Source organism: Chenopodium quinoa, unplaced genomic scaffold, assembly GCF_001683475.1.
Source record: "Chenopodium quinoa cultivar QQ74 unplaced genomic scaffold, ASM168347v1, whole genome shotgun sequence".
Classification (NCBI taxonomy): Eukaryota; Viridiplantae; Streptophyta; class Magnoliopsida; order Caryophyllales; family Amaranthaceae; genus Chenopodium; species Chenopodium quinoa.
Window position 1 is genome coordinate 1,804,439 of NW_018744092.1, and position 27,405 is coordinate 1,831,843.

At 38.2% G+C, this 27,405-nt stretch overlaps 3 protein-coding genes across 3 annotated transcripts; 1 reads left to right on the top strand and 2 right to left on the bottom strand.

Annotated features, from left to right (window-relative positions):
* The first annotated feature begins 1,140 nt into the window (after positions 1 to 1,140).
* LOC110691800 (nitrile-specifier protein 5-like) lies at positions 1,141 to 4,287 on the top strand. The gene is made up of 2 exons (XM_021868758.1): positions 1,141 to 1,294; positions 2,847 to 4,287. The coding sequence occupies exons 1-2, from the start codon at positions 1,268 to 1,270 to the stop codon at positions 3,798 to 3,800; spliced, it is 981 nt and encodes a 326-aa protein (XP_021724450.1). The 5' UTR covers positions 1,141 to 1,267; the 3' UTR covers positions 3,801 to 4,287.
* A 1,370-nt stretch (positions 4,288 to 5,657) lies between these two features.
* On the bottom strand, positions 5,658 to 7,928 carry LOC110691801 (fasciclin-like arabinogalactan protein 2). The gene is made up of 3 exons (XM_021868759.1): positions 7,540 to 7,928; positions 6,823 to 7,148; positions 5,658 to 6,631 (listed from the first exon to the last, which is right to left on the bottom strand). Exons 1-3 carry the CDS (start codon positions 7,850 to 7,852, stop codon positions 6,077 to 6,079), a joined length of 1,194 nt encoding a protein of 397 aa, XP_021724451.1. The 5' UTR covers positions 7,853 to 7,928; the 3' UTR covers positions 5,658 to 6,076.
* Positions 7,929 to 12,150: 4,222 nt separating this feature from the next.
* LOC110691802 (mediator of RNA polymerase II transcription subunit 31-like) lies at positions 12,151 to 20,117 on the bottom strand. The gene is made up of 7 exons (XM_021868760.1): positions 19,832 to 20,117; positions 19,332 to 19,427; positions 19,117 to 19,214; positions 18,923 to 19,019; positions 18,704 to 18,782; positions 12,573 to 12,832; positions 12,151 to 12,468 (listed from the first exon to the last, which is right to left on the bottom strand). The coding sequence occupies exons 2-7, from the start codon at positions 19,376 to 19,378 to the stop codon at positions 12,456 to 12,458; spliced, it is 594 nt and encodes a 197-aa protein (XP_021724452.1). The 5' UTR covers positions 19,379 to 19,427; positions 19,832 to 20,117; the 3' UTR covers positions 12,151 to 12,455.
* Positions 20,118 to 27,405: the final 7,288 nt, after the last annotated feature.

Below are 27,405 nucleotides of genomic sequence, written 5' to 3' on the forward strand. Positions count from 1 at the left end.
TTAATCGGTTCGGTTCTCATTTGGATTGATTGTTTCGGGCAATTAAACGGTTTTGATTAATAATATTCTTTATTATAATTTTTGTATTGACTTTAATTTGTTTTTGAAAGATCAAAGGATGTAATCATCTCATTTTATAAATTTCCAGAATTACAATAATACATCATAAGTATTTGACTAGGCCATAGCTTTGGTCCAATATAATTCCGAGCAAAATATGAAGCACTTTGATATTGTCATTTAAAGAGAAGAAGAAGATTATTTTCCTTAATCCACAATTACATCAAAAAAAAAGTCAGGGAAAACATTAATGTACCCTGTATTAAACATGTGTGCATAATTAGATTTTGTTTAAAATTCCTTTTAACGTGTTTTTAATCTTCCCTTTATAGTATGCGGTTTGTAAACGAATTGATTTATAAGCGGTTCGGTTCATAAACAGTTTGGTTTATAAACGGATCGATTTGTAAGTGATTCGGTTTATAAACGTTTCGGTGCAAGCAGTTTGTGGTTTGTTACGGTTCGGTGTAAACGAATTTTATCCCGGTTGATCAAACAGTTTCGGGTTAGAAACATCTAGACCCGGCCCGTTGGCCTGGCCCATTTTTGGGCGGGTTTTGGGCAGAATTTTTCGGCCTGAAATCGGATTGGGCCCGACCCGGCCCGATTTTTTTTGGGCGGGTTTGGGAATGCGTTTTAATGCATATTTAGTTGATTTTGTAGGCCCGCTCGAAAAACCCGCACGACCCGACCATTTTTGGGCACAAAAATTCCGGCCCGAGAAGTGGGCAAATTTTTTTAGCCCCGGCCCGCCCAGTGATTACCTCTAATTTAAGTTCTTTTTCGGTTTGGTTTTATTTCATTTCGGTTTAGAACTGATTCTGTTCGTTAACGGGTTCGGTTCTTATATAGTTTAACATTATTCGGATCAGTTCGGTTATAGGTTTACTAAAATACGGTTCGGGTCGTTTTTCGATTTTAAAAAATCGGTTGTTAATCGGTTCAGTTCTCATTTGAGTCGGTTGGTTTTGGACAGTTAAACGGTTTTGGTTTGAAATTTGATATGGCTAAGTGTATCCAATTATCCACCTAACCCGCCTCAGTTGCAATTGGCATTTACCAATAGTCCAATACCGTCGATATTATACACAGAGAGAGCATTAGAAGTGTTTTTTCTGAGGCAGTTGGCCCGTTGACAAATAAAAAGGGGTGGCGAGGAACAAACTTTACACTAAAAAAACAGTGGGAGGTTCGAAAGAATAGAACAATGTTCATTCAGGGTAATTGGGCTAAGGTTTGCTTCTTAATTTATGTCCCTTTTTTTTCTCAATTCTGCTCCAATTTGTTGTTTTAACTCGCTTATCTTAACTGGTTTAATTTATATTAGAGTACTTTTGTTTGATTATGAGGCGAGGAGTTTCTGAATCTTATAATTTGCATTATAATGTCAAATCCAACATGTAATGACCAAGAAAAAACCTATGATCAAATAAGTAAATTGCTCTAATTTGCAGTTTAAAGGATCATGGTTGTAATTTGCAGTTTAAAGGATCATGGTTGTAATTTGCAGTTTAAAGGATCATGGTTGTAATTTGCAGTTTAAAGGTTCATGGTTGTAATTTGTAATTTGTCAATATTGCGTGCAAATTATGAAATTGCAATTCTCTAAAATGAGGAATTTGAATTTGAATTTTTTTTTTTTTTTTCTTTCTATTTTCTCATGCATCATTGTAATTGTGTCATTGTATAGAGTTACATTCCTTTCAGCAACAATAAATCAATACACTCCTTTCGTCAGGAATTAATTGCCACGTATATTATTTTCAATTCCAACAACTTGATGAATATAGGTTACGGATTTTCACATTCAATCCCAGTTAAAAAGAGTGAAATCATGGTATACAAATTTGTTTTTGAAGGGTTTGGGACAGCTTGATTCTGTGTTCTATTCACCTTAAGTCTAGACTAGTTCAAATAAGAGTTAGTAAGGGATACTCAAGTCCAATTTACGATTAAAACAAGATCAAATTAACAAATTAGGTGAATAAAGTGCACTTTAATTCACTATTATTGAGTATGGATGGATGGATGTAGTATGCACCAATCATTTGTTTGACAAAAATGATCAAATTCATTAGTGCTAATTGAAGGTATAATTTTTGTTTCATAATCACAGTCTTACTTCAAGTCAACCAGAGTCTTGATGTAGCAATATTAAGATCAGGGTCTTTTCAATGAGGGGTCTAAAGTCTAATGTCACTGACCTTTATGAGTATTTTAAAACAACCTTTTTGTTAGCTTTGATCCAAGTTTCATGAAAACGAGCACAAACATGTCATTATACTACAGTATATTGATATGTCCTACAAGAATTGTTATGTTTCCTAAAAATAGGACTGTTTTGCTCATAGGTCTTGTATGCGGGTCTAATTTGTCTTCAGACCAGATATGTTTATGATGGTTTTGACTGCTTATATCCTTTCAAAGTTTCCCATAATTTCAAGTGACATACACTTTTAATGTTATCAGCAAGTCTACCGTTGCAAATGTGTTATCAATGGCTAGAAAAGCTGCAATCTTGTAGGATTTATACGATCAGTAAAGATGATAAAACATTTGCTAATATACTTTTGTGACAGGACAGAGTTGGTCCATTGTTTGGATATCCTAAAATAAAGTTCTTAGATGTTTACGCTTACCTTGTGAAGATATTAGTGGTATTCTTCATACAGATATTTTCTTGTAACGACTAATATGATCTTTATCAGCTGTGTTCTGAGTTTAATTTTGAGAGAAAATACTGAAATCCTGAGGTGCTTGTTAGTTATATACTTGTATGCTTTTAGTTTGAACAGAATGGAATAGGGCCTGGAGCAAGGAGTTCACATGCAATAGCCATAGTAGGAAAGAAGCTCTATGCCTTTGGGGGTGAATTCATGCCACGAGTCCCCGTTGATAACAAGCTGTATGTCTTTGATCTTGAGGACCAATCATGGTCTGTCAATGAAGCCAGTGGAGATATCCCACCGCCACGTGTTGGTGTCTCAATGGCAGCCGTAAATGACACTATCTATGTCTTCGGTGGTAGGGATGCTGAACACAAAGAGCTCAATGAATTCTTTTCCTTTGACACAACTACTAACAAATGGACCCTTCTTTCTAGTGGCGAAACTGGGCCACTCCACCGAAGCTACCATTCTACAGCAACTGATGATCGTCATGTGTACATTTTTGGTGGCTGTGGATTCTCTGGCCGGTTAAACGACCTTTGGGCATATGATACCATTGATAAAAAATGGATGAACTTCCCACCTCCTGGTGAAAATTGCAAAGGAAGAGGTGGGCCTGGGCTTGCAGTTGTACAAGATAAAGTTTGGGTTGTGTATGGATTCGCAGGGAAAGAGGTGGATGATGTCCACTGCTTTGATCTCATCAAGAAAGAGTGGGCCGAGGTTGAAACAACAGGCGAAAAGCCCACAGCTCGAAGTGTATTTTCAACTGCTACAATTGGCAAGTACATATTCATATATGGTGGAGAGATTGACCCTAGTGATTTGGGTCACCTAGGTGCTGGTAAATTCTCAGGAGAAGTCTATGCTTTGGACACAGAAACACTAGTGTGGAAGAAATTGGAGGATGGCTACAATTCAGCTGATCATCCAGGCCCGAGGGGTTGGTGCGCCTTTGCTGATGGAAAAAGCAATGGAAAACCCGGGTTGTTGGTTTATGGTGGTAATTCACCTAGCAATGACCGGCTTGGTGATATTTTCTTCTTCACCCCACGTATAAACATTGAATAAGTGGTGAAAGTAGTTGTATCTCTTGTACGTAACTTGTGAACGAGCACGGCCAACCAGTCGCTTAGCTGTGACATGGTCAAGTGCATGTTTATAGTGTCACCAAATGAATAATTGTGAATAAGGTGGTTGTAATGTAGCACTATTTTGTTGGGCTAGAAGTCTATTGAGACTATCCCCGATGATATACTGTGGTGCTTTGGCTGCTTAGTGATTACTGTCTGTGTCAGCTTCTTCTGTCATGGTTGGACTTTCAAGTTGTGTTTCTGATTTAATAAATCCCAACTGAGATTTGGCACGACTGAGAAATATTGATGATTTTATGACAGGCTGTAGAGTCTATTTTACTTGTAATAGTATTTTTACTTTCTTGTCTATTATGCAAATTTCAAAAGGTGAATGTAAAGATTTCTGTGACTTAAAATAACTTCTATGTTTCTCAAGATTCGAGAGTAAATGATACATATGGGCTGATGGGCATGTATCCTAATGTCGAGTGGATGTCAATTAGTTGATATACGCGTTGGGTTGATAATCATTACATGATGTTTAATCTTGTTCACATTATTGTCATTTGTGACTCTCTCTCCACCAAAATAAACATATCCTATTATTAAACTTCATGACAAATCTATCATTAAGTTCATCAATCATATATTCATATGCTTCATTCTAATACCCCTTGCATCTATTATAACATAAATCATCAACTACATATTGAAAGGATTAACGCATGCATTGTGCTAGCTTGTATGCGATTAACGACAATTAACAATAGCGAAGACGGAAAAACAAGTGATAAACAAGACAAGGAAAATTTACCGTGGGAAACCCGAGAACCAGGAGAAAAACCCACCAATCCACTATAAAGAAATACTTTGATGAAGAACAATGTAGTTTACAAGCTTTCAATTCACCTTGAAAGCTCCCACCCGAAACTCACCCTCTCAAACACTCAAACCCTAAGTGTTTTGGGTTTTACATTGAGGCTGTCTCTTTACATCTTTCCCTTCATCTTATTCCCTCACTTACAATGAATAAACATTAGTATATATATAACGATCCTACGTTCAAGATTAAAACACGTCGCAAAGAGGGAAAACGGGCCACAAAAAACAGAGCCCAGTAACCAGGTCAACTTCGACCGAACTTCCCTGTAGTTCGGGCGAACTCCATTGGCAAAAGCCTTCAAATGTTGTTCTTCTTTGTATTCAGGCGAACCTACCTCATGTTCTGGCGAACCATGCACAGGTTCGGGCGAACTTTCATAGGTTCGACCGAACTCCCGCAATGCGCAGACATCTCTTCATAAAACAGCCATAACTTCCTCGATTCTTGACCAAATCGAGCTTATGACCAGTCGTTGGAAAGCTCTTTAGACGAGTTATCACATCCAACTTGAATCATCTCAATATCATTTCTAGATCTTGAGATATGCTCATTGTTGCTTTGCACCAAGCAATCAATCCATAGCTTAATTATTTCCAAAGCTATGCACCCTTATGCCTTCTTAAATCATTCTCCACACTTCTCAAACCCAACACATATACACAATTAAATTTACTACTCTCACTCTCTCTCTCTCTCACTTTTTCTTTTCTTTTCGTTTGTTGCCCTATACTTCTATTGTACTTTCAACAATATGGATGTGTTTTTAAAAGTATCGAAGGGATTGTCAAAGTGTTGGATATTATAATTACTTGTCGAATTTACGAATATACATCACATTGTCCTCAACATTAAACATAACTATTTTCATTACTAAAGTGTAGTCATAACTATTGTCATTACTAAAGAGTAGATAACTTATTGACTTATTGTCATTGCTCATAAGACTTTCGACCACAAATCTCATCTCCTCCAAAGAATAATGCATAAATTTATAATACTATTGAATGTAAGATCTAAATTGCAATCAACTAATCCCACACCAACATGTACAATTTAATTATTTAATTCAAAAAGGGACGTGTTGTACAATCTTCCAAATATCAAAAACAAAAAACAAAAAGAATCATATCATTATACACCAAAAATAAAGAAAAACCTTTATGTGGACCAATTATTTAACATTACACTCAATAATTAAAAAATTCATAAACTTTCTCACTATCTCATGTGCTAATCGTCGGTGCTCAAACCTTGCCAAATAATCTTCCAGCTCACTTCCAGCTTTACTTAATCCACGTCATATCACACCGTCAATTTTTTCCATTAATTTTAAAAAATAATATTTTTTTTTTTTTTTTTTGTATTTTTTGGTATGTTTTGGATTATTTTTACAAAGCAGCCAGCACACAATAACACAAAGTGAGCCCCAAAGCCAAAAATCCTCCACCGTTGATCAATCCAGCTGCATTATTCTTCTTCTTATGAGACGTCGAATCCGCCACATCATCATCCTCATCCGACGCAGGGCCATCGGCTGCATCAGGGCCCGGCGCTTCAGCTTCGGGTGAAGAAGCCGGCTCAGGTGTAGCCGATGGCTTAAACAGCTCACGTGGCAAGAGTACTTTATCTAATTTATATACAGCTAAAGGATCCTCGTCAACTAACGTCCCCGTTATCTTAGCCGTTACTACTTTAGTTTTTATTGTTACGGATTCGTCGTCGTTTTGAATGGTGAAATCGTACTTGTTAGGTCCTTCCGTCGCTAATGTATTCATAAGGCCGTTGCTGGACTTGAGCATGCTCATTGAGCTGTAGACTGGAACACCGTGGTACAAGAGTACCGCGATCTTGTTTCCGGCCGTTAAGTTCTTGAATTTCGGCATGAAAGCCTTCACGGCGCTGTCACTAGCACAAAATACTGTTAAGCCGCTCTCAATGTTTTCCTATAAGAAACACACAAAAGAGAAACAACGTTAAATTTTGTACCCTATTAATACTAGTTATCCATTAGTGTTACATTTATGACAATTTTGTTCTCCGCACCTTATTTTGATATATTAATGTACTTAGTAAGTTTCAATAAATTCAGAAAAGTTCATGTGACACAAAATAATAGGTGTGCTAAAGTTATTACCTGGAAGGTCTTTTGAGCGCTAGTAGAGGTGAGCAAGTGGGAAAATTCTTTACAACCCTTGGAAGACAACAAGGAAGTCAAGTTAACCTTACTAGGCTCAGGTGTAGGAGCCTCGGCTTCGGCTGAATCAAGCACTTGACTAATGTGAATAATTGATAAATTGTAAGGCTTTTCTAGTACTGCCTTAACAAAAAATGAGTTCAAGTCACCCGTGTTAGCTGGTCCGAACCCAACCTTTCCTCCGTGCATATCTGTTATGTTCACATACCCTGCATCCCCATCGGCATCCCCTGATGACTGGAACAATGAAGCCGTCGTCGTGGTTCCTGTACATAATACGAAGTATATATCAATATCTTATGATCAGATTAACTTGTAATGTATCAAATAAAATCAAGAAAGCAATTTCAACATGAACATAAGTCGTAGAAGTGTGTAATTTTTTATTTTTTTGTTGACATGGCTTACTAATATTGCGTAGTAGTAGCTTATACGCAAGTTAGACCAAAAACAATTTCTTTTTTCTTTGGTGTAGAAAGATGCACAAAGGGCAGTTATGTGACCGATCTAGTTGACATCTAAAAAAAATTCAAATATGCATAGTAACAAATTAACTTGTCTTACATTAAGTTATTGTGACACAATTTTATACGAAGTCTAAAAATTTTAATATGTAAAAAAAAATCGAAATAATATTATTAGTAATTAGGTACATACCATCAGTGATCTGGTGGAGTTTTTTGGCACCATAGTAGTCAACAAGGACATGAAGTGAGAGGACATTGCGAATAACGCGAGTAGGAAAACCCTTGGAGAGGAGGGAAGACATAGCAGAGTTGTCGAGGGCAAGAATGGTGATGGTTTGGAGGTGGTTGATCTCATTGGCAAGGTGGGTTTCGGTAAGGTATTGGTTGAAGGTGGAGAACTCAGGGTGTGCTTTAAGGATCTTCGTAATGTTGAACGCCGTGGTGGCAGGAACGAGGAGGACGAAGAGGAGGAGGGATACGACCGCCGCCATGGATGGCTGCATTGTGATTATGTTGGGTTAGGAGGAGGAGATCAAGTGGTGGTGATGGGGAAGAGTGGAGCATGTGAAGAGTGAAGAATGAGTATATATAGTAAGGGAGTATGGGAATAATCGTGGTGTTATAACAAGTACAGGGTGTTAATTATGATTGATTGCTCTAAAATGGGGCCCAAATTTTCTCTGCAAGTAGAAATAATCAAATAATCAATCATTTTTAGCATTATTCGTTTGCTAATTAGCATGTCGCTTTTTGGTGGGTTCAATTTTGTACTGTAACAAAATTCTTGGTGGGACCCTGTCGTTCTGAACCGACAATTGCTCACTTTGATACAGAAGATTTCCGCGAGTAATACTAGGTCAAGTACTGAACTACTGATTGTACTCCGTAAATATTGCACCCATTGGTTAAATGTTGTGCGAGTTGAAATTTTTCAAAGGGTAGCCAAGGGCCCAAGGCTCATCTCGAATCTATTGTTTGTGTGTCGTGTCGTCTCATATTTACATTAGTTACGTATTTAAGTTAAATTGGATTTGATTGTGATCAGTTATATTGGATTATGTTCTATCATACCATACTGTGTTTCCCTAGAACAAATGTGGTCCATGGTCTAACATGCACTCTAACGTATTATATCGTGACTATCCTGTGTTTCTATCGTGCCATACTTTAGTTATGTCGGACAATGCCCAATAGCTCAAACCAACACCATCTTCATTCCTTAGTAGCTAAATAAAGAAGTAGCTAGAACAGATTAACTCTGTTATTTATTTCCCATTTAATCAACTTAATTCCTTTTATAGAAAGATATCTTGATCATATTATGACAAGGAAAATTGTCATCAATTATTGATTAGAGACAAGTTATTGCCAATTGTTATTCTATGAATCAAGATTGATCATTATGCTCCCGGACAACTACTTTTGAACATAAAGGGTAAAATAAAACTAACAAGGTCCAATGTTTATTCTTATATCTAATCTACCAAGTATGGCCACAAGTTGATAAACATCAAAATCTTTCCAAAACGGAGGAAATTACTTGTAATTTAAAGTAAAAATTTAAGTTTTTCTTTCCATTAAATTCATAAAGTTTTTTCCACAAGTTCAATATTTCTTTGTTGTTTACTTGTTTTTATAGTTTGATGAATTAAATCCGTGCATTACTTCGATATTCCAATTAATATCATACTACTAGATTTCTCATAGATCAAAATTGCGACCATATGAATATCTAATTAATAGCTTCAATTTATCTCCTCAAATGATTATTCTCCATAAAATCTATTACACTTTTTAATATTCATTCGAATCTCTACTACCATTTAAAAGTTACGAAGATTTTTGGGAAAATAAAGTTTATTGATTTGATTACTATATCATTTTCTTAGTCCACATTAGTGTTTCCTTGGTAAAATTTATTGTCGGCAAGACGGCAACTCGTATAATAATATTTCGCTCGAACATATTTAAAATGCTAGGTGCGCTAGTAGTTAGCTGATTAATATCATGGTTATTATAATAAACGTATCTAATTTTCTATTAAGTCTTGGTTGAACAATAATAGAAGAGTAAACCCCTGTATATGATGACTTTAATGAGGCATCATGACCCACTTGACTACGATTAACAAACAACAATATACAAAAGACGTTTTAAAGGGTTACTTGGAAGACTAAGCTGATTGAACGAGCAACAAGATACAAGGGTATGGAAAGATTTGTGAGCTAAGAAATCCTTGATTGTTCATCAAAATCGGCTATAGATTCTACACGGATATTTCGTTTAATCTTTTATGTTGGATTTGTTTTTTTTTTCTTTTGGACAAGAGAAATCTAAAATATATATTAACGAAGGGTTTAAATTATAGAGGTGTGTGCCTGTGAAATTTAAAATCATGGATTAGCCATAGACTTGTTTCCTTGTGACTCTTTATATTCACTTTAAAGAGAGGATGCTCAACTTAGATGTAGGTCTTTGGTTAACCACAAGGTTACAACTTTCCTAGTTCAGGAAGCTATCAAAATCGAAATCAAAATTTAAAAAATAATATATACTTTGTATATTAAAACAAGAAATTCAAAGTGATGATCTGCTGACTCCCATCCCCGTCACAATTATTGGTATGAAAGTATCAAACTCATTTCATGTCCATGCTTTCAGCTTTCCCAATCAAACCAATATTTCAAACTTGACAGAAAAATCATTAAGTACTGGATTTCTTCTTTCAATTTCAGCAACTTAAATCCTGAAATAATACCTACAAATCATAGAACTACTAAGTACTAACTTGACAAGGTGAAATGCCTCTTACTACAGTATGACCACGTAGGCTTGGGTCGAGACAAAGCACATGTTTAACTAACACATAGATGTTCCTAGCTAGGAAGTAGATTCATATCCACTTGTTTGGTTGACAACATAACATGGAGTAAGAATCAGAGCTTCCTAGGAAGAACTCTTCCCACAAAATAGAGTTCAATTACCTAATCCCTCCTATGTGAGTGAAACTTCCCAAGGGAAGTGGGAATTTCTCTATTTAAGTAATTTTAATGCACATTGAACTTACTAGAAACTAATACTTCATCTAACCTAACAAACACTAGATAATTTATAATCAAGTATATAATATGGGGGTAGGATAGGAGAGAAGCCCTTGGTGAAAATTGTTGAGGATACAAAGACAAACTATTTATGCAGTAAAAGGCCATAATGTTAATCAGTGTCACACCAATAGCAAGCAAGTCAATCGCCAATGTATGCGAGGTGCATGCCATTGTGTGATATATTAAGGGCTTGTGTCAAGTTATGTGCCCTACATGTTTAACATTGGTGTGCCTTTTTTTTAAGGAACATTTGAGTGTACAAAAGAATTTTTCGGAAGTTCAGGACTTCATGGATACTTCTAAAGGCTCTAATATCTATTATAACTCTTGAGAATTTGATTTCCAAATACTGAACGATCTAAATGCCTTTTATCTCTGTATTCTTTTAAACTTAAATTTCACACACAAAAACACATGTTGGCCTTTGCACCTAGCGACGTACAATTCCTAAACACAATATAACATAAACAAATATATAGATTGGAAGATTTAAACCCTCCCAAAACTCTTGTACACTCAAAAGACATCCAACCTTGTTAACAACAGGTTTTTCTTACCAATGAGAGTCAGCACTTACGGTAGAAGCATGTACATGGGCTACCCCTATGAAGATAGTATCAATGTATCATGTATAAGAAAGAAAAAAGGTGCAAGACAAAGTAAAATCAGAATAAATAAAAATAAATAAATTAAGATGGTTGTAAAAGAAATGAAATTAAAAGTGAAAACGCATGAGGTGAATGACATCAGGAAATTCTACAAAATTTCAAGTAGATTTTTTGTATCTACAATTACTTAACACACACCCCTATAAAAGAGCCAATTGGCAGAAAAACATCACTCTACATGGTTGCACCAAACTAACAATGTTAGTGCCAAGATACTTTGTTTGATTGGGCAGAAAACATGTGAAACTGAAAATGGTTCTTTATTAGAAAAGTTAGAGAGAAAAGGAAGAACGGAAGCAGAGGGGAGGGGAGGGCGGGGGATGAAAGAGAAGAGAGGGTAAAAGGGAAGAAATAGAGCAGAAAATGTGGGCATTCTACAAAAAAAAAAAAAAAAAGTATTTCTAGTTTCCACTTTGGGGAAAACTATCTGCCCCTCTACAAAAACAGACGAAAAAAAATATTCCCCACCACAGTCTGTGTATTAGCTAGAGGGGTATATTCATTTCTGATCTACTAGAAGGCATCTTTTGGAGCACAATAACCTACTTTATGCTCAATGACCAATTCAAACTTTCAAATTTAAATTTACAAGAATGGAAACACCCAATTCATATACATCTCCAAACATGATGAACAGATTCTTCGTTTCCCATAAATAAAACCTTTCCTCTGCTTTTTCACACCAAACTGAACTTGCAATACATAAGCTAGTCCAGAAAGCACATGTATAGTGTGGCTACATATGAAGTTTAGAGGTCTAATTACCATAGGCAAAGGTATCTTGTGGGTTTCGAAAACCAAGAAGGACAAGACAGTATACAACCATGGGAAAAACGTGTCATATTTATACAACAATTAGCAACATTAACTAGAGAACCATGAGAAGAGTTTTCTACAATCAAGTTCATCCCCTCTTGTTATACTCTATTTGAAAATGCCAAAATGGCATTGAGAGGAAAATCTCTCAAAGGATTAGTAGGTACACTAATTCTTATAATGCAGGGATTTTAGAAAGCTCTAAGACACCAATGCATATAAGCAACATTTGTCAATAAGGTTCTACCATTACTAGTTCAAAAGAAAATCAAAATTTTTCTTTTTTTTTTTCATGGAAAGCTTCGTTAGAGAGGACTTTAAGTCCACTTTCTAAGTACTATTACTTTAAGATATTGTTTGTTTGAAACGTTTGATTGATAAAAGGAAAGATTTGATATGCTACAACAAAAGATATAAAGTGGTGGTTTACCATTGGTGACAAGAAGTCTAAACAAACTCCTGCTTCCTAGAATGGTTGAGATTCAATCCACCAATAACAAATCCAGTAATCAAGATGCTTATCCTTCTTTCCTGTGTACATGTCATTTGCATCAGTATCTGTGCACCTTTTTACATGTGTACCTTTGAATTGCACGATGTCAACTTTCAAGATCCTACAAAATTAGCAAACTTACTTTCTCTTTCTTCTATCAATACCACTGTTTCTTGTATCATTCTTTGCAGCACCAGATCCAGGAGGGATTGCATATTGCATTGGAGATAGAGCTGGAGAGGGAGCAGATGTGGGAGGAATAGCAGGAGGAATGGATGATGGCACAGCAGTTGAAGCTGGAAGTGCAGGAGCAGGTTCAGGAAGGGATCTTGGCAAAATGTGCTTCAGCCTATTGTTTCTGTAATTTTTCCAGAAATAAAACTGTTGTCTGTGTGCCACTTCCTGAAAATTTAAAGTACTTACAGATTAAGTAAAAGAAACCTAAAACAAAAACATTTCTTCCATGAAATTCAGTGACAAACATTAGTGCATTAAGCTGCTGAAAAAATCATCAATTACATCTGGAAAGAATCGATAAATATAAGATAAAATAAATGTAGGGCATTTTTATGATAATATCGATGTGTAGATTTTAATTATCAACTTCGTACAATCTTTTACAACGCATATTTAAGATACTAATGCTTAAATATTTGTGCCCTGAAAATTGTGCTAAAAGGAAAATGGGACAAACAAAATGAAACGGAGAGAGTAATAAATAAAGGTAATGACAATGAGCTTTATTGCACTTTTGATGAAATAAAAATCCCATACTAAAGTTCAGAATAAGTTGGTAACTCTATCCTTAATATTTTCACTAGCACTCAGTCATACTTCTAGAATGACAACGAATATAAAATTATGAAGAAAATCCTATAGATGAAGGCGAGGTTCCATTATCATAGACATTAGTATTTAATTCGCTTGCAAAATTACACAAATCCATCACCATTCCTACCATATTACCGCCCAACCTAAAAGATAGTAAAAGGTATTGTCACAACCAAGAACTAAATTAGCAAAGCAATAAGAAAGTAATAATGATTTACAGGAATTTAGCATGGCAGATTCAAGTTGTTTTAAAGTGGCACAATGCTCAAAGTCAAGACTCCAAGAGCTTTGGTTTTCAAATCATTGATAAGAATCTTAACTTTTAAGTCCTCTGTTTTCGATTACTCACCCATTCCTCACTTAAAAGAACTACACATTATTAGAACCAACTCTCTTCATACATCCATAACTGAGTGTCTCATGTGGATATAACATACATAATCAGCAATCCTTAGATTAATTTTTAACATGCATTCAATAATATTTGTTACATGGAAAATTGCAGCATAGGTTTACATTAGCTTTGAGTTGAGTTTAGTATTTTGGAGTATATTTTGCAAGAAAATCCCTCCACCACCCCCCCCCCCCTGAATATATATATGCTAAGCTTTTTACATTAACTTGCTATGAGCAATGGTGGATCTAGGAAGTTATATATGGGGGTCCAAATATTTTTGATCACCTTGTTTCACATGTTCTCTTATCTCATCCCTTAGAAGGAAATCGAAACAGGGAGGAAAAAAAAAAATTACATACATTATATTAAAGCACTAGCATTGGTCTTGAAAAATCTCACTTCTAAGGTTCCATAGAGAAATTATTAGCCTTAAACTCCACTACCCCTCTCTCCAATCCCTCCTATTGTTCCAACGACATTAAGCTCGCCGGCGGTCATCCCCCCTCCTCTGGTCGCCGGCGAGCTTGTCTTTCTATAATGCACCTCTGATGTTAGTCGTCCCCAATTTTTGTCCTCGAAGATTAGTGGGTGGCCGCTCGTTGCTTTGTAAGTCTCTCCAGATCTATTTATTTTCCCTTAATTCTTTTCTGGGTCTGCATTTACTTAAATGCTTGTTCAGATTTATGCTAGTTGTATTTTGGGTCTTTTTAGTTGGGTGATTTTTAAGGTATGGGGGAAATTTCAAGTTTAGGACGTTTAATGTTGCATCACCTAGATCAATTGGAGGAGGATGATATTGATGTTGAGGAAATGTTTGAGGGATCCAGCAGTCTAGAGGGGGCTATCTCATATGTGACTGACCTGAAGGAAGAGGCAAATTCCTTGTTAAAATTGACAAAATTTTGTTCTGCTTTGGTGCTTTACAATAAGGGTATCAAATGCTTGTGTGTTATAATATGTACCGTTAGTGAAGACCCTCATAAGCGTGAGGTTAGTATTGAGTTGAAAGAGCTAGCTATTTGCCTGCATTTGAATATTGCAGCAAGTTCAATTAAGCTCAACAAATTTAGTGATGCTAGCACTTCTTGTTCTTTGGTTTTGGAGTACAATAAAAGGAATGTGAAGGCCTTGTTTAGAAGGGGAGTAGCGTTGGAGAAGTCAGGATTTTTGGAGAAAATGTATGATGATTTCAAATTGACAAAGGAGATTGAGCCAAATAACAAGGAAATTGGAAAGGATGGAAAGATCGGAGAAAATAGTCTTTAGAAATCTCGATGGCAGAAGAGATTGCATCTCCAACAATGTGGTGAAGATAAAAAAAACTCGATCAATGAAGGATTGAAGGAGTATGACACAAGACTTGAAGGGTCCAAGGAAGAGAAGAATTAGGTGGAGTGTTCTGTTGCTAAGCCAAAAACAGGAACTGCCGATGAGTGCCTAAATGGTAGGCAAGAGTCATAAAATAAAGAAGATGGAGACCCCATGGATATTGGTAATTTGAAAAACTCGAAATCAAGGTGTTGTTCAAACCTTAACTCTTCATAACCTAAGGTTTCGTTTGTCAATCGAAAAAAGCCATCTTCATGTTTGAGAATTGCTCGTGCAGATTTAGATAATTGAGGGAAGGGAAAGAGTTGTGGCTCTATCAACCACAACTAATAACATTGTACGTACCTTCACCCCAAAAGAACATATCGTGATAAAGACCCCCCCCCCCACACACACAAACATAGCTTAAGGGAAGCAGCGGTCCTCTCACTCGTATCCACTTCAAGTGTTACCCATGATGATGACATCAGTCCAAAAAGTCGTCATCGATGAATGGATTAACGGATATAAGAATGCTTCTGTTGGTGTGGAAATCGATCATGTTCATCCGCAACAAGAAGGTGCTGAGTACAACAAGGTTAAGTATCAAGTCCAATACCTTGAAGTGAAGGATAGTATTTGGCCGGTTCCTAGGAAAGACATCATTCTTTCTTTGGCCAAGATTAAGACAAAGTCAAGGAGGAAAAGCTTGTCTGAAGCCGTTGTCAACAAATCCAGTCTTCAAAAGTGGAGAATCGGAGAAAGGGTTCGAAGAAGGGACAAGAGTTTGCATCCACACTTTGTCTATCCTAATAGTAAATCCAGTTTTCATGCAAGTATGAAGAGAAAGGGTGGTACGACAATGAATCTCTCCGATCATCCAAGGAAGAAGTTTAATAATAGTTTATGTGTTTGTAATTCTAATTCTAAGTGTAGTTGTAGTTGTATCTTGTATAAGGCTGCCATTAATCTAGCATGTATCGCTAGAGATAAGAAGTAGTCTTTGTCTTATTTTGCTTACTATGTTGTAAAAAAAAAGGAAACCGGCATTCAGTTTAAGGACTTCAAGATGAAATTTAACCCAAGATTTAAAAGCTAGAACTCAGCCGGCAAATATGTAGTAGCTTATGCAAAGCTTAAGGGTCTTTAGACAGTAAAGCTGCTTTATTACACCACTGATTTGGTAAAAAAATATGGAATTTTGGTACTCAACAAATACAAATTGATTTCATCTCATGTACATTTGGCTTTCATTGCCACACCTCTCTCTTCCACTTTTTCAACCCCAGATTTCTTCATTGTAAGCACATATTTCTCTCTATGCTAATTGTTTTGTGATATTAACTTTATGGGATTATTCAATATTTGTGGTTTGGTTATAATGATGAATAGGATTCTGCGTTGAGCACGGCTTGTGCCATTTACTAGGATAACGTCTATATCATTTAATTTTCGATTGTTGAGATGCTGATTCCAAGATGTGGTTACATCGTTCGTTTGTTGCATATATGTACATTGATTCTTTTACTTACGACTATTTATTTTTGGAAAAATTGAAACTAATAATCCCTCCTTTTACCAATCTCCTCAGTCACAACTAAATTTGAGAATAATCCCACCTTTCACATCAATCTTCCCAAAACAGGCTATGACCTGTTGAGACTTGTTGGTAACCCATTTAACAAGTAAATTTGACACGTGTCATTTCTCAATTGGATATGGCTTTTTAATATAAAAAAAATTAAATCAAAAATATTTTATGGATTTATATTATACTGAATTATTTTTTTACCGCATCCATGTCGTAACCCATTTTTGGAAATTTTGATTTTGTCGTATACCGTTCCTGTATTCGTACACGTTTTTATTCCTGTATCCGTTTTCGTGCAACCTAGCTCGTCTTAACCACCACCCCACTTAGCACTTTAGCACCACGCACATCACACAGTCCCTTTATCACTTCTCATCTCCAATTTGATCTAAATTTTACGGAGCTTCATTCATCGACACTAATAACGAGGGAGGAGTAGGTGCACAGTTTTTGTTGGCTAGGCGTGAGAAATCTCCGAGCTAGGAGTGCCGCAATTTGGGCGTTAATTTTTTTGTTGCTACTGTGTAGTTGCTTGGAGAGGTAGAGATGCGGTTGTTTTGGGTGTTGCAAGGGTGGGGTGAAGGCAGAGGTGAAGGATGAGGGCAATGTTGCTGACATTGTTGATGCGTGAGATAGCGAGGGAGGAGCTAATAGCATTGGTGGTCAATTGGTCATGATGGAGAGAGGGTTATGACTTTGTGAGGGGATGAGAGAGATTAAGAATAAAAAATAAAAATTTAACCTATTAAACAAGTTGTAGGTTAAAAGGCATGTTTTAAGAAAATTAATGTCAAAGGTAGGATTATTTCCAGATTATTCAAAGGTGGGATGGTTTTGAGCAAGTTAGTGAAAGGTGGGATTATTAATTTTAATTTTTCCTTTATTTTTATGGAATTTAGAATACTAAAATGAGTAAAATCTAAATATTCTGGCTCATAGGGCTCTCTTTCTCTGTTTTTATAATTATTCCTTTCATATGTTGTAGGGCAAATCTTTGCCTCTTTCCTTCAGGTTTTAAGCTACACTCATTAGAAGCATAAAATAAAGTTGATTTGCTGTCAGGGCAGTCCCCGGCCTACAGCAAGTTTAAAAATGAAAAAAAAAAATGACAATTTTTGGACAAGAGAAAAACTCACAGAAGACGCTCATTTGTAGATGGAAGGAGTATAACAAAGAAAAAGTCGCAAACTTGGAATTCCATTCACATTACTGTGATAAGCCTATTTACAGACAATAAGTTAAAATACCATATAGATAGATCACAATCAGTAACTCACATCCTAAGCTTGTGAGGTTTTAACATCTTAACTTGCATCCCAAAACATGAGGGAGGGAAAGGCTGGGCAAAAGGGCATTCCAGCAACACCAATCATAATAGCAATCAAATTGTGACAAAAAATTCTTTGAAAATGATGTCTAAACTCTGGAACCAAAGGCTATATGAAAATGAAGATGTATTCATACAACACATGTTCTTTGTACTTTGTACAATCTTCCAAGTACATTAGTCAGATTTCTGCTTTCTACAACCGAGTCATAACACCATTTATGATACAGCTAGAGTCTTACTTTGAAAATTATCAACACTTTGTTCTTTTCACCTAAATTTACCTTATCTCAAGTTTATTAAAAATGATTTTATCTAAATCATCTAATCTGAACTTAACAAAACTTTAGCACCTTATGATCAGTAATAAACTTGGTATCCCTTATCTAGAGCTAATGACCCTTTTATAGAATTATTGATCCTTAACTAAACTTATTTTCTTGGAAATTGCCCTTTTTAGGTGAACAAATATGGGCTTTGTTAAATTTTCTATTGTGAATTTGTGACTATGGAGTACAACATATACATAGAAGTATAGAACCCACATATCAGCAATGGTAGATGGGGGCCCATAGACAAATTGACTCAGACCATGCTATTTTTCCCAAATCAATGTGTAACATTGTACTCCTCTAACCTATAAAAACAGAATAATTGATAGAACAGGCAACATATGGTAGGAGTGTAGGACAAAAGTCTTTGCTTTGAATGGTAGGTATACACTAAACAATATCAGGTCAACAAATATTCATTCCTTTATTTTCATTACCAACATTTGAATGCATCATCAAGACAAACAAGAAAGATAACAAAAGGTACCTTGCTCCCAGGATGAGCCATAGCATTGCGAAAGTTAGCATTTTGTAAAAGTTCGAGGAAGTACAAGCAGTGCGGATACCTGAATTTAACAAGGTCATGTTAGATAAGCAAGTAAGAAAAAAAGAATAGCCAACAAAGTTTCCATTACATAATCATCAAATTGGCAAATTGTACATGTTTTATTGTAACCAACCATTTAAGTGGTTAAATAATGCTTACATTATAAATTTTAAATACTCAGGCCGCTGCCAATACTGAAGGTATTTCAGATAACCAATGAAAGCTTCATCTTCAAAGTAGCGATTCTGAGCCAAATCTGCACATGTAAAATACTTTTCCACTAATTAAACAATTCACAGCACAACTCCAGATTTCATCTCACTAGATATAATAACATAAGTGATGTGACATACAATGGATGTAAGTTGGATTTGCAAGACACTGAACAAACTCCAATTCAAGCAAAAAGCGTTGGCGCCCATCATCTGGATCCTTATAGACATCTTTTGGCCTGAAAATACGCATCCATAATGCAAAACATGATCAGGACGAGCAAAGGCAGTAGAAAAGAGCCAAAAGGGATTTGAGCAGGATATGCGGGAAGCAAAAAGAAGGTAAGAAATTTTACGAGGATGGCGACTTAGCCTTGTCATCAGCATCATCTGAAGAAGCCATAATTAACGAAATAAAACCACAGATGATAACAATGCCTTATTTGGCTTGTCTGCAATCACAAAAAGGGTTCAAGTCACATAAATGTTACATAGTATAAGCTTATCAATTTCAATTTATTTATGCAAATCAGTAGTCGTAGACTCGTAGCTAACAAGTTGTTAGTCAAAGGATTTTTTGCTTCCATTGTTCTTTGCAGGCCTGTCCCTGAGGCAGGACAGGAGGGGCGGCCACCCTAGGCCCAGGGAAAAGAGATTTAATTTCATATTCAATTATCTCATAATTTTAGGGATATTTGATTCAATAATCAAATTAGGCTCATAAATTTCTTTTCTTTAGATAATCTAAGGATTTACGAACCCTAAACTTAAAGCACTGATAATTAAATTACATTAGATCAAATATAAACCCTAGATTGTGAAATTGATACGATGATAACAACAACAAACAACTTACCTTAGAAGCTGCTTCAATGGGGGATACTAGATTCAACAGAGAACGTCAACTGCGCTTCAATGGAGAGCGTTGAATGCGCTTCAGTGGATATCTGAGAGAGAGCAATTCAATGGAGAACGTCAACTGCGCTTCAATGGAGAACGTTGAGTGCGCTTCAATGAAATAACTGAGAGAGGTAGGAATGGAGGAATGGAAGCCTTTTAAGAGCCATGACCCGCCATAGTTATAATGGAGGTCTGATAAATAAATGGGGCGGGTGATCGTGTAATTATGGGAAAGGGTGAGTTTTACAGGGATTTTAAGTAAACATGTTTTAAATATTTTTTAAATATTTTCACACATTAAAGTTTTAAGTTTTTTAGATTTTTTAAAAGAAAATAAGTTGAAATTACATTAATTAAACTGAGTTTACAACAAACGAAAGGACAATAAAGTAACATAAGTTACTATTGGTATAAGAAGCCCGCACACAATACCAATTAAGGTCATTAACGACATTTACCTCTAAGTTATTATAACGAGTGAGGATAACGCAAATAAGACTTACCAACATACATTTAAACATACGATGAGACTATTGATAGAACGAGGGAAGTTAGTGATGATGTTTCGTGTTATGCAAGGTATTTTCTAACATACAATTAAAAATCTATGAATGTTACTGAAATGATGGAGATGGCCCAAAATCAGTATGTTTTACCCTAAGGGACCCCAATAATTCAAATGGATAAAATCCTCTTGAGATCTATGCTTCATACATGTCAATCATGCGATCTGAAAAAATCATATTTTATACTCCCTCTGTCCCATAATATAGTTCCTATTGTGTTTTTTCACGGTATTTATGAAATGGGAGGAGAAGTGGAAGAAATACATTAAAAGTGGAAAAAAGCTAGACAAAAGTACAAGGTAAGTGAATAATTTAAGGGGAAAAAAGTGAAAAGTACAATTATAGACAAAAGTTAGAGAGAGAAAGTGAAAAAAAAAAAATACAATGCAAGTGGATAAGTTAAGGGTAAATTAGGAAGTTCAATGAATAAAGTAAAAAATAAGGGTATAATGGTCTTTACATACTATCCAAAAATAGAAACGGGAACAACATTTTGGGCTTTTAAAATATGAAAACAAAAACTATATTGTGGGACGGAGGGAGTATATATTCTCATACAAGGTTATGATGTTGTAATGACTTTTACCATCATCACATACAAGTGGGTTTAACAACACCTACTACCATCCTCCTTCAACAAGGGTTTATGTAAACCTGAAATTGAAATTTTGCTCCATCTCTCAACAAACATAAGTAACACCACTTCCATTAAAGGAACACATTTTTATTAAAACTAAAGAAATTAAAAAGGGTCATTTTAAGAGTCAAACGACTCCATTTCATCCTCCAATTAACCCTGAATTCGACTTATCCTCGCTTTTCAATCTATTATATTGGGTGCTTCCAAAATCTAAGTTAAAATTTTTAGAAAAATTCACTTTAATTTATCAATCCGAACTTTCAGCGATTTACTCTCAATAATCCAAACTTACACTTATTTGGGAACACTATGAACTTTTGGGTGGATTTTCTTCCACTAGGTCGATTTACCAGTGACCTAAAGAAAGGGTGATTTTTTATTTTGTAAAAGCCATGTGTGATGTGTCGCAACATAATTGGTCCAAATTTTATTTTGTAAAAAAAAGAAAAAAAAATAATTAAAAACCCTTCCTGGCCAGCCACCATCCTTCCTCCCCTTAGCCACAACCCCCAGCCCCACCGAAATTCGACCGGCCACCTCCTCTGTAATACCCTGTATTTTTGAGACTTGTTTTCCAGGTAATTAATTAATTAGTATTTTTAAAAAAGGGTATTTTAGTAATTTATCTTACTATTTGAATTTTGGAGCCAAAATGAAATTTGAATTTTGGCGCCAACAATATTTTCAAAACTCAATTATTATTTTGCATTTTGGATAAGATTTATTATCCATTTATTATTTTAATAACAACCGAATTATACATATATACATATACATATATATATATATATATATATATATATATATATATATGTTTCGGGGTTTTCTGATGTCCTGCGGGAGAGTTACAATTCCGAGACTGGAACCGGACGCCTGTACCTGCAAAATAACGGAGACTCCTGAGAGCTCCGCCTCCAACGGTCAAGTTAGTACCTGATTAAGGAGTAATTAATACAGAAATTAAAGTAATAAGGTCTCTCTAGGTGAGAGTATTTAATGTAGGTAATCTGCTTTGCTAGCGAGATCAGCCGGTTATTAGTGTGTTCTGTCAATTATTCGGTCCCTTGATTAATGAGGATTAATCGAGTATTTATAGCCTTGGGAAGCGTGCAACTCTCTAGGTTTAAGGTAAACCTAGGGCCGATCGGGCTTCTAGACTGAAATGGGCCTTGATGGCCGGTTGTCCCATTTGGCATGGGTGGACACGTGGCGTGTCTTAAGTGGTCCGTGGAGGACGCGTGGCGGAACCTGGTTGGTCCACTTGTCAAACGGTGCTTGGTGGATAAAAATCCCCTAATCATTTGCCCCTCACAGGTGGCACGCGACTGGTCACGTGTCGCCTGTGACAGGCGTCGCACGGTGACAGGCGACGGCCCGTTACAGGTGTCACCTTGCAGACGGCCGGGAGATTCTCCCGCCCAAATTTGAATTCGGAAGCGACCCTTCGCCTTCTCATTTTGCCTATAAAAGGAAGTGCTGACTTCGGTCATTTTCACATTTGAGAATTTTTGCGAGAACATTCGGACCCCTGAACTTGCTCTGACATTTTCGGACTTTTTCTGCCTACCGCCTGTTCTGTCAAGCCGACTGACCCGAACTTTCAGGACTTCATCAACTGTCATCCGTTCAGGTAACTCAATTCTCTTACTCTTAATTTTCTTTTTATTTTTTGAAATGGCACCATGGAAGCACACGACACGCCCTAAGTTAGTGATCAGCCGGTCACCGGGGACGGCTGAATCTAGGACTAGGAGTGCCGCCTGCCCTTTTCTGGACCCATCTTTGCCCTTTATACAAAGTCCGACTGAATCTGTGTCTATGCAGAACGTGATGGCCAGAACAAAAAAGACTGCTAGAATATCAAACTCAGACGGCTCCTCCCAAAGGGTACTCCTTAGCGAAACATCTGACCAGGCGCCAGATGTGGAACGAGGCGACTGTCAAGCTGACAGTTCTGAGAGAGGGACCAAGGTGTTCCCTTCTCATCTAACCGTGGACATGTCCAATTTACCTTCTGCTCCTTCTAAGGGAGAGGAGGCGGGCCCCTCTAGGAGAGGGGAGGAGTCGTCCTCTTCGGACTCGTCAGGGGACGAGTCCGATTCCAGCTCTTCTGACCATAGTTCTTCTGACTCAGAAGAAAAACATAACCGCCTACAAGAGGCGAGAAGTTCCCATGCAGTGGAGAAGGGGGATAATTGGGCAGAGCCGTCCGCCTCTTACAGAGAGGAAAACACCCCCTACTACTGCAGGGTGCCCCGGGGCCGGATCGCAACCATGCGAGACAACGTGGCTAGCTTTATTGCTAACCACAAAATGAGCCCGGAGTATTTACTGTTTGTGCCGGATCCAGAAGATACTGTCGTGGCTGCTATGTGGCGGCCATCAAAGCTGGTCTGCGCTTCCCATTACATCCGGCTGTTCAGCGGATTTTAGATGGGTATGATCTGGGGTTATGGCAGTTAGCCCCCAACTCTTGGGTAAACGTACTCGGCTATGTGGCCGGGTGCGAACTGAACGGGGTGGAGCCAAGTTTTGAGGCTTTCGCCCACATGAACTATCTCAGCCGGACCCCTAAGTCGGGAGGTACCGGCTGGTATCAACTAACAAGCCACAGGGGTTACCTCATGACGAGAGGTAAGGCAAGCAAATGGAAGGATTGGCGGAACACCTTCCTTATTATCGAGAGTTCAGACACGGAGCTGAACAAACGATTTAACAAGTGGAACAGGGATCCGCCTCTTCTTGCAGGCGGCCGCAGCATGCCGCCTGTTCCCCCAAAGGCTAAAAGAGAGATCCTAGACAAAGGACTCTTCAAAGTAGAGACTAGGGTGAACTCTACTTCAGGGGTACGAGAGCAAGTACCCCTACACTGCGTCCCGAGCTTCAAGTGGCTCTATGATGAGTACTTCTTGGCCGCCTGTGGCCTCGGCAGTCGGTGCTCTAGAGGTAGCCGGCCTGACGAATACTCTGTTATTTCACGCCTTGTTTACTTGGGATTTTTACTAACTTTGCTGTTTATTTCTTTCAGCCGACGCCATGAGTAAAATAACAGCATCTAAGACTGCGGCGGCCATGCTGCGGGTTTCGCTAATGAAGCAGTCGTACGCCGACTCCCCCAGCAAGGAGGCACCCTTGGTAAGCTTTGAAAACTCTTCCCCTTTAAGTTGTATTATGCATATACTAACTCTTTTTGTTTTCAGTCTGGCACTCCAAGGGCTTCTTCCTCGCAACAGCCGGACCCCAAGGCCCGGAGGACGACTGTTGCAAGCTCTCCTGGGTCTTCCAGGAAAACAGTGGCGGCTGAGAAGCAGCCGGCCACTTCTTCAAAAACCCAAGCGGGGCCGCCTAGATGTATGGACACTTGCTTGTAAAAACTCACTCTTGATTCCTTCTTGATTAGGTCTAACTTGTTTTTCCTTCTGCTTAATGCAGCCGGCCCCCAGGGACTTGACTTGGTTGAGGTAGCCAAGTCAATGGTTAAAGTAGTTCCTCCCTCTGACAGGGAGGCGGTCAAGGGTGCCGGCACCCTTGACCTCGATGGAATTTCGGGGATCTTAGCTGAGGTATACCCTTTTGAAGTTCCAGGACGCCTGTTAACCCTTATGATTGGAAACTGACGCCTGTTTTTCTTTGTTCTTAGGCCCTGCTCCGAGTCAACAGCCTTCGCAAGCCGATTGATCGGAAAAACAAAGAGGTAAAGGCCGCAAAGGCTATGGCCGCCTCCAGCTGTGATAAAGCAATGTTTCAAATTGCCCAAAATGAAGTACTGACCATTGATCTTCTTTATTATCAGGCGCAGGCGACCGCCGCTGTTCGGGCTCAGCTAGAGGCGGCCCAAAAGAAGGTTGACGAGCTGGAGGGGACCGTCACCAAACTTAAAGCCGAGCTGAAGCCCCTTCGTCAGAAAATGCACTCTTACGAAGCCATGGAGAAATCTTTGGCTAACGTAAAAGAACGCCTGGTGAACCAGGAGAAGAGTCTTACCCAAGAGCTCTCGGACAAGGCCGAGCAAGAGAAACAAGAGCTCGTCCGGGAGATGGTGGAAGACTCCGCCCAAATCCAACGCATGACCTGGGAACGACTGTTCCCCAGTGCCGACTTTGCCTCATGGGAAAGAACGTACCGCCAGTGTTCGGAAATATATAATCAACAGATCCTGGCGGCTGCTGAAGAAGAGGCGATGGACGTTGCGTTGGAGGAGGAAGAGCCGGTTGTGGCGCTTGTGCCACTTGGGGGAAAGGCATCAAAAGATGATGCAGCGAAGGCCGAGTCCAGCAAGAAGAGTGCTGACCAGGCGGCTGCTGCTGATACTGAACTGCCCCCTTCTTAAGCTTTAAGTATATTTTTTCTTTTCACGGCCTGCGTGCCGTTTGCTTTGTAATTACCCGGCCAGGGGGCCGGGGTTTTGAATATTCTGCTGGTCTTTTATGGCCGGCTCATTTTAATCAAACTTTTTGTTTTTGTTCAAACTTGTCTAAGTATTTGAAATTTGCTCACTAGACAGACTGTTGTGTATGGCCGAACGTTAAGACAGGTACAAATAGTAAGTATGCCGCCTATGCCCCTGGACGACTGGTTGTCTGTTTCCAGGATAGATGATCAGTCGGCCATTTAATCAATCGGTATTCGAACTCTTTATTCAATTTGACCAAGTAAATAGAATTACCAAGTAGCCAAGGAATTTAAGTAGGAAAACAAGCGGCGGGTACCGGTTGTTTCCCTTTATTGCCAATGTTGGCCTCTAATTTGTTATTTGTTAACCTAGCAAGAGTATTGGTTGAGAGCCTTTGTTTATTAAAAACAAGTGGACGACTCGTACCTTTTAGGCTCAGTACTAAGTTTGAGTGACTATTAAGTTAACATAGGAGTTACTTAGTCTTCGTCACAATCTTGATTGAGTAGTAAAGGTATCAGGCGGCGTAGGCCGGCTAGACCCCTTGATTTACCAATGTTTGTTGGCTATTTACTCAATAGGTTATCCAGTAGGAATAGGGGTTCGAGTGCCCTTGTTTGTATAAAACAGGCGGACGACTCAAACTTTTTAGGTTCCATACCAAATTTGAAGGAGTGACTATGAGTTAACTTTGGAGTTACTCAGTCGCCGTCACTTTTGTTTGAGAAGTAGAGGTACCAGGCGGCGTAGGCCGGCTAGACCCCTTGATTCGCCAATGTTTGTTGGCTATTATCTCAATAGGTACCCCCTGCATTTATCCCAAGTAATACAGGCGGTCATCTGACTTAGATGTCAACTGTTACCACTGGTTTGGTTAGTGATAGAGTTATCCTTGTCTCAAAAACGGCTACGTGGTTGCCCTTTGGGACAGTCGTATAGGTGCCGTGTAATTAGTTTATAGAACAATGTTCCACCCAAAAGGGAGCTGCTCTCTGCGACGAATTTCATCCGAATGGATGCCGCCGGACGCCTGCTATAATGTTGGGACAGGTCGGATTAGTTTTTAAAAGTTAGATCAGTTGACTAGGCGCCTGGTCTGATCATTCGGCCGGTGGCCTTGGTAAGTTCTTGGTGAACGTAGGTGCTAAGTCAAAGAAGGGTAGCCGCCTGTTAGGCACAGGGTCGGCCAGGCCCTAATCTTTTTAGCTAAGTATTGTGAGTAAAATACTCAATGGAGAGTAGCCGACTGTAAAGGTACAGACGGCATGCCCCTCTGAAGATAGAGTGAAAAAACTCAATGGAGAGTAGCCGACTGTAAAGGTACAGACGGCATGCCCCTCTGAAGATAGAGTGAAAAAACTCAATGGAGAGTAGCCGACTGTAAAGGTACAGACGGCATGCCCCTCTGAAGATAGAGTGAAAAAACTCAATGGAGAGTAGCCGACTGTAAAGGTACAGACGGCATGCCCCTCGTAATACAAAATTGAATAGTAAGTGCCAACTTTATTAAGTAGCTCTTTACTTTACATCATTCAAAAGAAATATTTCTTAAGGTTATCTACATTCCAAGTTCGAGGCAACGGTTGTCCGTCTGGTGTTTCCAGACGGTAGGTACCGTCCCTGACTTCCGCATAGATTCGGTAGGGTCCTTCCCAGTTGGGAGTTAGTTTGCCAGACTCGTTAGCCCTACCAACTGCTTCCATTTTTCTAAGTACAAAGTCCCCTACTTTGAGTGGACGCCTGTGCACTTTCTTGTTGTATGATCTAGTCATTCTCAGGCGGTAGATTTCATGGCGCAAAACAGCATTGCCCCTCTTTTCAGGAAGTGAATCTAATGCCAGGCGCATAGCTTCCCAGTTTGCCTCTTCGTCATATAGCATTACTCGAAGAGTCGGCTCGTAGTGTTCTATTGGAAGAACAGCTTCTGCACC